Here is a 13,933-nt window from a genome sequence, read left to right as displayed (position 1 = left end):
CCCCAGTATTGATATTCCTGCGCGAATCTTCTCACCTAGGTGAGCAGCACTCGACGCCAAGAGGCCTCATTCGGAGCTGAAGCGCGCTATGGTAATAACTGTTAACACAGTATCATACAACATTTGTGTTTGGTATGTCTGTGTACTACTGTGTTTCTCCGCATGTAACATACTTGATTCTATTGTACAGTGCTCTGACACCTTTGGGTAAGGTCCGGCTATATAAAATTGCATAAATAAATAAATAAGGGCACAACCTTGCCCTTCCCCGCTCTGAATTTAAGATACAAACGTCCTACGCTCCCCTTGCCCCCTCCCTCTTTTCTGGCTTTTCCAGTGCCTGGCGAATCTTATGTCCTGCGGAAGGGGGAAGGGCTGTGGGGGGAAGGGGGCGCAGCCACCCTGACATTCACAGCAGAAAGGAAAGAACCGTCCCGTAAACAAACACTTGGGAACAGCCTCATGTAAAGGGCGCGACACTGCTGACACAATAAATGCCATTCTTTTGAGTGTGCCCAGGATCACACGGCGGGCCGTCTTCAGCCACTCGTCCAGAAACAGGAGGCTGCTAATGAGGACGACACTGCCCTTTTATTTAAATAATGCGCGTCATTTGTAGGGCACGTTTGACGTGAGTGATGGCACTTCACGCCAAGCTGTATAGGCACTGACCCGGTGTCTGGGAATTGACTTATTTATATGTAAACAGAAATAAAATGTACTTTAGTGTACACAACGAATGATTTGCTTGGATCTTTAAACGTGATGTGTCTCGACATCCAAAATGGCAAGCGGCGCTATACAAAACCATAAATTAAACAAACATCGGCTACTCTGCGGTGTCACTTACCATTGCAGGCACATTACAAAGGTTTTTCGTTTTTTTGCCGTTTTAATATACCTCGACCCAAAGTTATTGGAGTGCTTTACAACAGCACCATTTACGTTACACAAGCAAACATTCATTTTTGGTAGAGGGTAGGAGATTATGGGACATATTTATCAAAGAGAGAAGCTTTAGATACCTGGTCAGCACGCATTGAGCAAGAGATGTGTGGGGGAACAGAAGGCAAGCTGAAGACGCCATGCACACCACCATCTTTCTCCGAGGCGAAGCAGAAATGCCTCGGAGAAAGCAGTGTCATTTTCGGATTCGGGGGCGTGGTTTTCTTTCTCTCCTCTTCCCATTGGATGGAATGTAAAATTCCAGCCAATGGGAAGAGGAGAGAAAGAAAACAGAAAGAAAGTAAAAAACACCCCCCCGAATCCTGTCTTCAACAGAGTGACACCCATCTCCTCCAATAGCTGGCCTCCATTTAGGAAGCCAGCCAATGGAGAAGAGGGGCAGGTTTAAACCCCCATACTGTTGACATAAAGTCTCGGGGCGAGACTGCGCAAGCGCAGCCTTCGAGTCCGAGACCTAAAAAGGCACTTTCTCACAGTATCACTATAGTATTTTGCATACTGAAGCATCTCATTGAGAGCTGTTTAACAACAAATCGTTTTCTCTTGTGTCTGAGTGCTAATCTCTGGTTGCAAACCACAAACAAATGTTGATTAAAAATCTGTTCAAATTCTCAGCAATTAGATCTGTATGTACCGATGCCTATGGTTCCTGCATCCTCAAAGTTTTGTGCCAGTTTGCTTCAATCTGCAGTATTTATATCTTCAAATGTGCAATCACAGCATCATATTAGCCCTAACCAAGAGAGAAAGGGCATTTGTATTTTCAGGCTCTTTAGTCGGCCAATTGACAGCTCTTACTCTATCTCCTCCAAAACCTTAGAAATAGTCACAATTCTAATTTCCTGGGTGCACCATTTGCTAAAGGGCTCTCTTAACTTTGGAAGATGGTTTATGAAATGGAAAAGGCCTGCTTGAGTCCATTGAACATGCATGTGTGATCCTCCCTGCACCTCTCTTAAAACGCTGTCCCTTGCTTCTGCTTCACCAGTACCATTACTTTTCTTTCCTTCTGGCTCTGCTCTTTTCCTTCACACTTTTGACTTTCCTTCTTTGATTACTGCTCTGGCACCAATTCCTTGACATTTTTTCAAGCGGTTCACTGACAGCATATCGATGTAAAAATTATAGATGTAATACATATCAGTGAAAAAATATAGACTCCCTACACTTAAACAGGTAAGAACAAAAGTATCAGAAAAAAATATGTTAATGTAAAAAATATTGTTGTACAAATTATACATGTTTACATATATAGGTATATAAAATAAAATCATAAATATTAAATGTGTTAAATAATAATATTAATATAAAAAATAAAGTAGATTTAATATACATTTTAACAAATGTAACAAATACACTTAACTAAAAAAGTTAAACACACATACATACTAATTAGTATACATATACATATTTACTTTCAAACAATTAGTAAACTATTAATTTTAATGTAATGTATAATTTTAAAATGATATAAAACTATATAAATGTATATATACAACACACATTCATATATGCACCAATAACATGAAATCTAATAAAAAAGACATTCTATTATAAATTAAAACATGAAACTATTTTAAAAACCTTAAATTTCCCACACCAGTGAGTGCAACAATAGGAAAAGTGTTGGATGGTAAAAATTACTATTTCCACTCCAGTGGGTGCAATAGTAGGGAAAGTATTGGATAGCGGAGGAGTAAAACTTACTATCCCTTAATGGTTCTACTGTTGAAGAGGGGCTTAAAGTCCAGAAGTAAACAACTAAAATAGACATACTTTGTTGGTTATAAAGAAATCTTAACCAAGAAAGAAGAGGCAATGCTTGCAAAGGTTTGGGGCAGGAAGTTTAAAAACTAGGGGTCTAAGATTGACAAGAAAGACACCCCCTTTTAGACCTGCCATCCTTGATGTTGTTTCCCCCTAACTTTCTACCTACAGACCTCCTACGTTAGCTGACTTTGTGTTCACTGGCCTTAGGACTTTGCATACTTTACCACAGCTAGCCAGTGCTAAGTGCTTGTGCTCTTTACATAAAACATGGTAAGATTGACTTATAACCAGTTGGTATATTTAAATTACTTGTAAGTCCCTAGTGACGGGGCACTGTGCCCAGTGACTGTATATATTAAATGGCACCAGTGGGCTTGCAACACTGACTGTGCCACTTACTTCAATAATACTTTAAACATGTCAGATGCCTTTAAGCCTGTGTGTGTAGTTTTAAACTGCCATTTCAACCTGACAAAAAACATTTACCAGGCTGAAACATTCCTTTCTTAATATGTATGTCACCCACAGGTTAGTCCCTGGACAGCCCAGAGGGAAGGCTATATTGTGCTTGAAAAGTGGCACATGTACTTTTTAGTTTTACATGTCCTGGTAATTCACTTTTCTCTACCACAGGGACTACCTCTCTGATAGGATAACATTGTGGTTACCTTATTTATTTATAACGTTTTTATATAGTGTGAATATAGGGTATCAGAGTGCATTACAGGAGGGGGAGGTAAGAGATGAGTAGGAGACAAAAGAAATCACATATACGAACAAAGTACAAACAGAGAACATGAACAGAATAAGTCAACAATATAATAGTTATAATCAACATATGACTAATAATAAGAAGATCAAGAAACAAAAGATAAAATCTTAAGGCAAAAAGTTATTCATCAGATTTGTTTTCACTTGTTTTTTGAAGGAGGCAGTATATGGTATCAGGCGACTATCCAAAGGCAGAGAATTCCATATTATCAGGGCGATACCGGAGAAGGCTCCTTGCATGTTTTCTTTTCGATGAAAACTGTGGCTTAAGTATCAGAGAGCTAGTACTTTGCAATAATCTTCATCTCCCTGCTAGTTCTAGCTTTTTTGCCAAATATTTAGGGTTATTGAAATGTAAGGCTTTATGAGTCATGCACACTATCTTTGGTTGTATTGTTGCCTCAAAAGGGAGCCAGTATAGGGATTTTAGGTCCGTGTAAAGATGATTATTTATTTTTGTTCCGGTGATGAGTCTGACAGCCGAGTTAAGGGAGGCCCTTAGAGTGGCCAACTTGTGTCTAGTCAGCCACAGAGTGTAGCACTTCCGTAATCCACCTGGGCAAGACAAGGCCTTGGACCGCAGATTTAAGATGTACTGGGGGAGGGAGGTATTATTTCCTTAAAATGCTCATCTGATAATTTGCTCCTTTGGTGACAATACTGGCATGATCATGCATATTCAGGTATTTGTCTAGTTTAATTCCCAAGGATCTAGCAGAGTCTATAATGTGAAAAGAGCAGTTGAGGGCAGTTAGATGTTTCATCCATTGGTCAATCTTGAGATTGTGGTTAGGAGAGGTAAATAGAAGGATTTTTTTTTGCCAGTGTTGAGTTTGCAATGGTTGCCACTGAGCCAATTCTGAGTATTTAGTAAAGTAATGTTGAGGGACAGGATGTCTTTTGGGGACAAGATTTTCAGATACAATCGGGTGTCATCTGCATACATGTGATAATGAATGCTAGCAGATATCAAGCAGTCTTCAAGAGGTTCCATGAATAAGTTGAAGAGAGTGGGTGAGAGTGTGGATCTCTGTGGGACCCCAAGGGTTACTGTGGTGGGCTTGGTGGACAGGGATTGATTAACTTTGACTCTTTGCGTTCCATTGTGGAAGAATTTAGCAAACCATTGAAGGACAGATCCTGATAACCCCATCCTCCCTTCAAGTACGTTCAGTAGAATGTATGATGGAATAACGCATACCATTAAATCCCATAGAGTTATAACTCCGTCATTATAATGCATGCACCATTAGTACGCATGCCTTTATGATGAAAACATTTTCCATGCATATGCCTTTTGCACGCATGACTTTACAACGAGAATTTCTTTGTAGAGGCTTGCTTGCTAAAGGCATATGCATGGTTTAAGTTTTGCAAATCATGGGCTCCTTTTTTCGAGCGTCGTGTTTGCTTTCACTGTCTCTTTTTAGGTCTTGCGCCTAGCGTTGCAGTGTGCAGCAGTGCACGCGCAGCACAAGACCTTCTGTAAAGGGTTTTGCAAGCTGACCACAAGCTCATGCGTGTAGTTTTGCTTTTGCAGGCAGGTATTGGATTTTGCGTGTTTTAAAAAAAAACACACGCAATTGGGCAAAGGCAGGTGCATGTCCTGCCTTTGCTCCGCCCATTCCCGTCGGTGGCCAGCACGTGCATCAGCGCGCGTTCGCTCCGCTGCCGTGCTACCTAGCCCCCGCTCCTCTGTGGTGTGAGCGCATGAAAGGGAGCACTTTGGAAAAACAAACTGCTATTATTGCGTGATGTTTACAAAACAAATGTACATAGAGGGGTAATCAGGGACGAGATTTGTAAATTCATAAGGTATCAGACTAAATTCCTATCTATATGTCCGCGTGAGCAGTGACTGCGTGGGCCCTTCCTTTGAGCCCCATCTGGAGAGATGAAGCGCCATCCTTCAGCCTGGGAGGACGGGTGTGACTCTCTTTTCCCAAGAGGTGCTAAAGAGCCGGGCTGATGGATTGCCGTGGCCTGTTATCCCTTTGCTCAGCTTTACTGCACAGCTCCTGATACTTACTGCATTTTACATTGGGGACAGACAGCCAATAATATCCCCTGTCACAGAAGAACAAATAACGATGCTAACGAAAGGGAAAAAGTGCCTGTTCTTTGGGCAGAAAAGTTACAAAGCAGCGACACATCTGTGGCTAGGGGCCTCCACCACACGTCCCCGTCACAAGTCCCTTCTGGTGCCAAATCAAAAGTAAGGTGTTGTTTAATATTAATGCTGCTGTCGCTGTGTGTGCCCGTGCATTGAAGTCTCATGTCAGTACTTGCTGCGACTGAAACTTCTGTTCTGGTCCATGAAGCCCATGGGTGGGGATGGAACTTGCAAATTTGAGAACCTCAAAGTCCACGATGCAATGGGAGAGCAGAAAGCGAGGAAGCACATTTAATGCGAAGAAACACACCAAAGGTCAGTAGGGCTGGTTTGTCGGAGTGACCCACCCTATGTGGTATGTAAACGAATACCCAATTAGCATTGTTGGATTGCGCCCTCTTTGCAGTTTACTAATGTGGAATTCAGACCGCTCACCAATGCGTGCAAGGGTACTCCCCATGCTCATGGACGCTTTGTGAATTGGCCAAAAGCCTTTGACTGCAAGTGCTAACATCACGGTATTCCACTGCATATGACATCGCAGAAAGAGGCTTATTTGCAATCTCTGCCTGTCGAGCAATACATTTACAAAGCTAATGTGGTAAACATAAATGTTCTTCCTTGAACACCAATGGAAAACGTTCTCTCATTCCATCTGGCTTCTTTCAAGAGGCACTGCAGCAAAGGGTTTCCTTTCTGTTGTTGGCCTCTGTGATGTGGTGCCCCAAAGCACACCAGAGCCGCAATGGACCCAGTGCCTTTACTGTGAAGTTCCAGGCCACGTGCTCTGCAACTGTGGGCTCTCAGGCCAGCTAGAACTAATGAGCATATCAACTTTTATCAGGGTGGTCATACTGTCGGCCTACTCAAAGATCAATTGAGATGTCTAAATTCAGAGGGCGAGTCACAGGCTCGGAGGCAACTGTGAACTCAGTGCAAGATGTACCTAGCTACCCCATGGTGACTGCCTTTTTTCAGCCGGCATTCTGAAATATCGCAAATTACTTTTACAGTTTCCTCCCTCAGCGGTTGTTTCATGATTCAGTGTCATTCACAAAATCTTTATTAAATGGAGCGTAGTTCGGACTGTTACTTTTCATGCGTTACCACTTCTATACGCATCTACACCTTTCGAGGTACAACATTTTTTTTATTGCAACCCCGGTTTCATTATATATAAATAATTATCTTAAAGGATTCATGTTTTCAAAGGACAACACAATAGTTTATTCAGTCTTACACTGTTAGCTGGTACCGTGGACATAACATATTTTGTGATTCAGTAGTCACAGCCTCATAGCATTGGACAGTAAAAACTGATTTTGACCAAAACACTTCAGTTATTTCCTTTGTTTCGTTATACGTATTTTTTACCGGCCACTACAGTACTCACAAAAGGGGGCGGGATAGCGCTGAAATTACAAAATGGCATCATCTGCTCTGAATCCTCCTAAAGTGAGCTCCGGCAAAGAAAGGGGAATTTGAAAAAAATCCAACCTGTCTCAATATCTGGGGTCTCAAAAAGCCCATTGGACTATATATATAGTACTCATGATACTAACCAAAAATGTTATTGCGGACATTATTTCGAGGGCACTAATACAATTGTAAAAAAAATAGGGACAATGTAAAACTACTAATTGTATGACCTTAAATTTGGTTGCAGCAAGTCTTTTGTTTCCATAGAGTTACGGGGTAACAAATACCTCTGATTTTCCATAAGAAGCGTTCTGACATTCTGCTGCAAAGCCCTTCACTATGATAAAGGATGCCTGCTGTAGGAACAAAAGTATTCCCACTGTGCGGACAGCTGTACCATCTTGCTAGTTCACATGACTTTCCGGCAGGCCACTGTCCTTGCACTTGCGAGAGTTTGAGCTATTGGCATTGTAAATAAAAATGCCTTTTATTTATGATTTAAAAACCTGCAAGCTGTGCTTAAACATGTATTTTATCCTTATAGTCATTGTTTACGAGAAGCAAGGCTGGCAGTAACCGCGTCTCTTTTACTGCCAGCCCTGCTTTTCTTAAGCAAGGACTATAAGTACATACGCACTGCTTGCAGGTTTTCAAAACACATCAATAAAAGGCATTGTCATTTACAATGCCAATAGCTCAAACTCTCACAAATGCGAGACCTACCACTTTAACTGGCTCATGTCCTTTGCAACCAAACTTGGGGCCCCATTAGGGCTTCAGTCTGCCCGCGACCCTAGCGGTGCTGGAACCAGCCACCAGTGGTGCGGTGGTCCTGCACCGTCAATTCGGATTCGACCGCCACCCTGGCAGTCACATTCGACATCTACAGCATTGCGGCTGTAAGCAGCACCCGCCCCAAAGCCACAGAGACATGCTGTGCATTGCAAGGCATAACGTGGCAGGCACCGCGCAATGCCTGCCACCATGTGCATGGAAATGAAGGGGGTACCATAGGTATCCCCCAAGTGCAGCCCCCACCTCCCCAACACCCTGGGGGCCCACAATTGGCCCCCAAAGCAATACCCAACAGCTTTCCATGGCAGCATTGCAGCCATGGAAAGGCCTTTCCCACCAGGCATCATAATATGGACGGTGGTGCCTTCCAGGCACTGCCACCATATTATGCCCGAGTTCCGCCCGGCCGGCAATCGTGACGATTGCCGACCGGTATAAAAGCGGTGGATGGACTTTCCGTTCCACGCAGTACCTCCGCCATGGTAATATGGTGGGGGGTAAATGTGGTTGGGAAGGCGGGCAGTCAACTACCGCCAGCTGGGCGGAGACGATCCGCCCGCCATCATAATCATGCCCTCGGTCCTGTTTTTTTAAGCTAGCCAACAATTCACTGTTTCGTCACACTCCAGCATTTAGGATTACGGGGGCTCCTTTCACCGTGTGGTGCTCTGTGACCTTTCGGTTTATTTTACAAAAGAGATTCAATTAAATTGTGATTTATTGGTGAAAGTTTGAATTTATTGGTGAGTTCACATCATCTTGTTGCAGTGAACCATTAGGGAGTAGAGGGCGTACACTTCCCTACTTAGACTATGCAATAGATATAAATTGTTAAAAGTTTGACCACACTTTTTACTAGAGTGAATATACACCAGGACCAGACGCCACATTGTACTTTGGAATTGACAAATTTTAAAAAATACAATCTCCCTCATTATTTACAGTGAAACCAAACGCAAAGCTCAGTGAATGGAGCCCTCAAATTTGGTATGCTTTCAAGACAAATTTACCATTCATGCCTTTACTATGAAATTCTCAGTAAAGGCATGCATGATTAAGGCATATTCATTGTAAAATCCTGTGTTGTAAAGTCTGCATCTTAAAACGCCTGCGTGATAAAACCTTTGGTGTAATGGCTTGCGTGAATTAGCCTTCGTTGTAAAGACTGTTTCCAGGTTCAGTTGCCTGTTGTGTTTAACGCCTTAACAGCGGCCACGATTTTGCGGAAGTGCGGCAAGTGCCATTGGCCGACGGCAGCACGGAACGGGTTAATAGTGTTGAACGCAGAAGATAAGGTAAGGAGGATAAGAATACATGATTTATTCTGGTCCAGCATTTTCAATAGGACATTAAACTATGTATGTGAGTGCTGATTCTGTGCTGTGACCTTGTTGGAAGCCAGATTGACATTGGTCAAGGAGTTGAAATTTATCTATGTGGTTGCAAAGTTCGATCTGGACACATTTTTCCAGGAAGCTTTGACAGAGTGGGAATGTTGGGGATTTGGTGGAAGTTTTTCACGATGGGAGTTAGCTGGCCTGATTTTAGGCAATCATGGATAGTGCCTTGGCAGAGCGAGGCATTTATGATCTTAGTCCATAAGGGGACTATAGAAGATTTGATCTCCTTAAAGATTATCGGTGGCAAAGATTTGTTGAAGTGATTAGATGGTTTCAATGCTATAAGCATATTGTGAATGTCACTTTCATTGAGGGGTGTGAAAGTATACCAGGCGATATTGTTTTTGAGGCAAAGCCCAGAGTGATCAATAAGATCAACCATCTGTGAGGGAACCAAAATGATATGGGAAATAGCCCGTAAGACTTTGCTTGCTGACTGCAGATCATTTTCAAGGATATTCATTTATCCCAAGAAGAAGGAAGCAAAATACTCACAGTTTGGGAGTGTGTTGGGCCCAGTGCCGAGCAGGTTTGATAGGTTGAGCAATTGTTGCATGACAATTTCAAAAAGGTTTCTGGGTTGATTTCTAGCTTGGTCTAGCTGGACTCTAAAGAAGTTTGCTTTCAGGCTCTGATTCTTCTGCTGTTTGTGTTACTCACTGATCCTAAGTGTTTTAGGTGTTCCATGACAGCGAGGATCTCCAGGATCCTTCCTCTAATCTCAGATTGTGTCTTTCGATATTCAGGTTGTTGTTAAATAAAGGTTTAGAGACTTTGGTGGATATGATTTTTAGTTGAAGGGCAGCGATTGAGTCAAGGATTTTCAAAATGGAGGTATTGTAGTGCTCTGTGAGGTCATTAACATCTACTATGTCCCTCAGAGGAGAAAGGGAGTTGTTACAGAGGATAGATATATCATTAGTGTTTATGTTCAGAATACTTATTTTCCATTGTTTTGGTTTCTTTAGTTGAGCCCTCTTTGGAATCACAACTGCATTGATGAGGAAGGTCATATGGTAGTGGTCTGTCCAGTCACAGCGGATAGTGGAGTGTTGTCCGTGTTTGCAGTGATAAGGTGTGAAATCTCACACATTGTGAGATGGGCGGTCGCAAATTTGGATCAACTTGACGTCTGAAAGAAAGAATTTAAAGCTGTTCACTGCATGATCAATAAAGTCATCCCTGTGAATGTTAAAATCTCCAAGGAAGATCTAGGTAACTTGAAGATCATCATTGATAAGATGACTTCCTTAACTTGTTCATTGAAAGGCAGATTGGCTCCAGGAGAGTGGTAGATCATGTGCAATTTGCACATGAGACTATTATGGCTAGCGATATTGATGAAAAGATATTCGCAAGCGCATTTAATAAGCTGTAATTTCCAAATATGAGTAGGTAACCAGTTAACGTGTGGTGTTTTTTGAATTGTAATGAAAAAGTCTAACTTATGAGGAAGTCGGAGTTTAAATTACAACTTTGAAAATGCTACTTTTATAAATTTATATTAGAAAAAAGGGCAACCCAATAAACTCTTGTGGGCATGGTTATGAACTATTGTGTAGGGTAGTGGGCAAACAAGGGATTTAATTCTAAGAACACAATATTATATATGTTTAATTTTCAATTATCTGTTCCAACAGGTCAGAGTAACGAATCATAAATAAATTGATTATTAGCATAAAAGTAATGATCTCAACAGAAGAAACGTAAATCAACAAAAGACAAGAAAACCAGCGCATATTAGAGAGGAGTTCAGAAAAATATAATTGTTTTCAATAAATGGAATTTCTTAAGGGTACAGATCATAAGGTTCCAAATTACCATTACTCTTGCAAAATACAATAGAGTGATTACACACATCAAAAATGAATGTCTACAAAGTCCACTCAAATTATTCTCAGTGTTTCATACACAATGAATCAATGTAATGATGTGGATGCAGACATTTTTATTGGATAGAGTAAGACTTAGCGTTTATGTTTCGGTCACAAGGTACAGAGTCCATAAGTCCATTCTCAGTTTAATCAAATTAAATGGAAACTGTAACAAGGACCCCATAAGAATTCACAAAGAAAATAGACAATACTTACAGTCAGCATTCACAAAGAATTTGTACGAGTCTAAATCTTACATGTTAAGTCATTCAGCATGTGAATCATGTCCAGCAGACACAATCAATGTGTGCAGCATCTCCTGCTTGTAGTGAGAGTAAAATGCTTTTAGAAAGGTGCTAATTTCCTGCCCTATCCATTTAGTGCCTGCAGCCTGTCTCCGAGTCACTTGGCTGGGTGTAGTTGGCAGTTGTGTATTCCACCTAGACAGTCATTCACAATAGAAAACTTAGGCATTCCTGCATAAGCCATCACTGTCAGGATGGGAGGGGGAGCTGGGCATATCGTTCTTACATTTGATTACCCTCTGTAGTTAGTCTGGAGACAGGGCAGGGAAGGCAGGATGCCTAAGGACTGCAAAGGAAGTTTCTAGCCATTTCTCCCCCAACCCATTCCAGGGGAAGGATACCAGTTATAAATATTGGACCTCAGACACCATCTCTTCAATACACTTTTGGACCTGTGGATACTATGCCAGGAAGGAGTGCCAATCTGCTGGACTGCTGCTCTGGAGGACTGGCGACCTGCTGCCTGCTGTCGTCTTGCCTTGGTGAGGACTAGACTTGCATCTCTTGAACCCAGAGTGACTCCAAAGGCTAGTTACCTGTACTCCTGATGAAAAGCCTCAGGGTCACATCAGGCTTCAAACAACATTGACCCCAGCTCCTAGGGTCTGCCATTTGAGTCTTGCCCTATGAAGTGGTGCCACCTCAGTCCTGAACCCTTGGAAGCAGACCTGAAGGTGCGTCTGCCAAGCCCAGCTGTTGCCTTCATTGGAACAGATGCTTAGTCCCGCAAAGCCTTGTCTCACAGCTGCCACCCTTATCAGAACCAACGGCAAGTAACGCAAAGCCCTGTCAGTATGACAAAACTGGCGCTTTGTACTATTTTGGCGTTATTTGGCCAAAATATTCAAAATTGAATATATCCGGTTCTGCTAATTGTTTTTTTGTCATTTTTCGTCATGTTTTATTTATGAAACACTTATTCTAACTTGGTGTGGGATCCTTTTTGTGTGGTAGTTTTCACTTTATTACTGTGTGAAGTGTTGCACAAACATTCTACACACTGCTTCTGAGCTAAGCCTGACTGCTGTGTGCCAAGCAACCAGGGAGTTGAGCACATGATAATTTAGGGTTGGTTTGTGCCTCACTACGACAAGGATTGTGTTTGCTGTTTGACCAAGGCTCACACCCCAGTGAACCAACAGCCCAATCTCTTACACCACCCAACACCCCCACTTCTGCCCATACCTTTCACTCACACACACACACACTTTGTTTTAATGTCTTGGTTACTTATGATTGTTCATTGAATAAAAAATTGTGACACAAATGGCAGCCATTTTGCTGTGCCTATAAGATAGGTTTCTAGAACACTTTTCCCGACTGACTTATTAATTGGCACTTTTCTTCTGTCTTTTCTTGATCCTTTGACCTCTGCTAGGTGGAAAGTGTACCACAAAGCCTTTCCAAGATGCATTGATGTGGACAATGTCAAGGAACTAGACTCAAATGTTAAATACTCCATTATCAAATCACTGAATTTTGCCTACACGCAGAAAACTTCGTAAGTACTGAGTGCGATTATTTTTAATGTTTATTTGTTTTCTGAAAGATTACATAAACATAGTACAGAGTTCACATTTCAGTATCAATATTCGCCAGAGATACATCATCATTTCATAAGAAAGACTATATGTTGGTTAATCAAGTGAGGCATAGCACGTTCAGTCAATTGGTGGCAAGTGCCTCAAAGAGCGTGCATTGGAGCACTTGTGATGCACAGATATGCAGGATTCCCAATGCACAGGGACCCTAATGTGATGCTTGTGTAATTCCTGATGTGGGCCTAAAGCAGGCCTGATAGATGTGGGTGAAGGTTTGCAGTGATATTATTGGCAATGGTAATCACAAGAAAGGTAGAAAGGTGAAGTGGAAGGACTGGGGGAATAACTCTGCCCACCTCAGGTCCCTTAGTCCCACCCTGCACCCCCTTCTGGCTCTCAGTAAGTACGTAGCAGCATGCACAATGCCCTTAGGGCACACCAAATATGACCTCAACTGCGTAACACCAAGTCCCTCGCACAGGTTTGGTATATATTAGTTTGAGGCAAAGGATCTGGTGTTTCTACCCCCTCTGTGGTGGTTGTGTGGTCATAGTCTGGATGTCGTTCATTACGGAAATCCTGAGTATGGTGTCCCTGTTGGCAGCAATTGGGATCTTGCGGGGCCCCAGAGTGTCTTTGTCATGCAGTGCGTTGCTTTCAGTTTGAGCCCATACCAACAGTGATCGCCTCTACGCTAACATGAGGGGAGATTCAGATGACTTCTATCATCTGGTAATTAAGCTCTTGGCCATCAGTAGCCCTAAATCAATAAATCAAGAAGTGATCCTCTGCCCTTACTCCTGCGGAATAGGCCCATTTGTATGTTACCGTTTGTACTGTACATGTCAATAATTGGGTGATGCATGATGCCAATAGGTGGTGAGGGATGGGCATGTCCACAGCAAACAAAGAAGATCAGCATCCAGTAAATGCCATATGGGACAAGGTGCATCAGCACAGTTGAAATATCTGTTTATAT

The 13,933-nt window shown here is 42.2% G+C and overlaps 1 protein-coding gene across 1 annotated transcript in view; it reads left to right on the top strand.

Moving 5' to 3' along the window:
• The window catches only part of LOC144797585 (hydroperoxide isomerase ALOXE3-like), a 228,639-nt gene that overhangs the window by 117,565 nt on the left and 97,141 nt on the right, over positions 1 to 13,933 (top strand). Inside the window, exon 4 of the mRNA XM_078668252.1 lies at positions 12,792 to 12,914. Within this exon, the coding sequence (XP_078524378.1) occupies positions 12,792 to 12,914 (123 nt within the window). The remainder of the gene's footprint in view (positions 1 to 12,791; positions 12,915 to 13,933) is intronic.

The sequence above is a fragment of the Lissotriton helveticus genome, chromosome 12 (assembly GCF_964261635.1).
Source record: "Lissotriton helveticus chromosome 12, aLisHel1.1, whole genome shotgun sequence".
NCBI lineage: Eukaryota > Metazoa > Chordata > Amphibia > Caudata > Salamandridae > Lissotriton > Lissotriton helveticus.
This window is presented reverse-complemented; position numbering and strand designations above follow the sequence as displayed.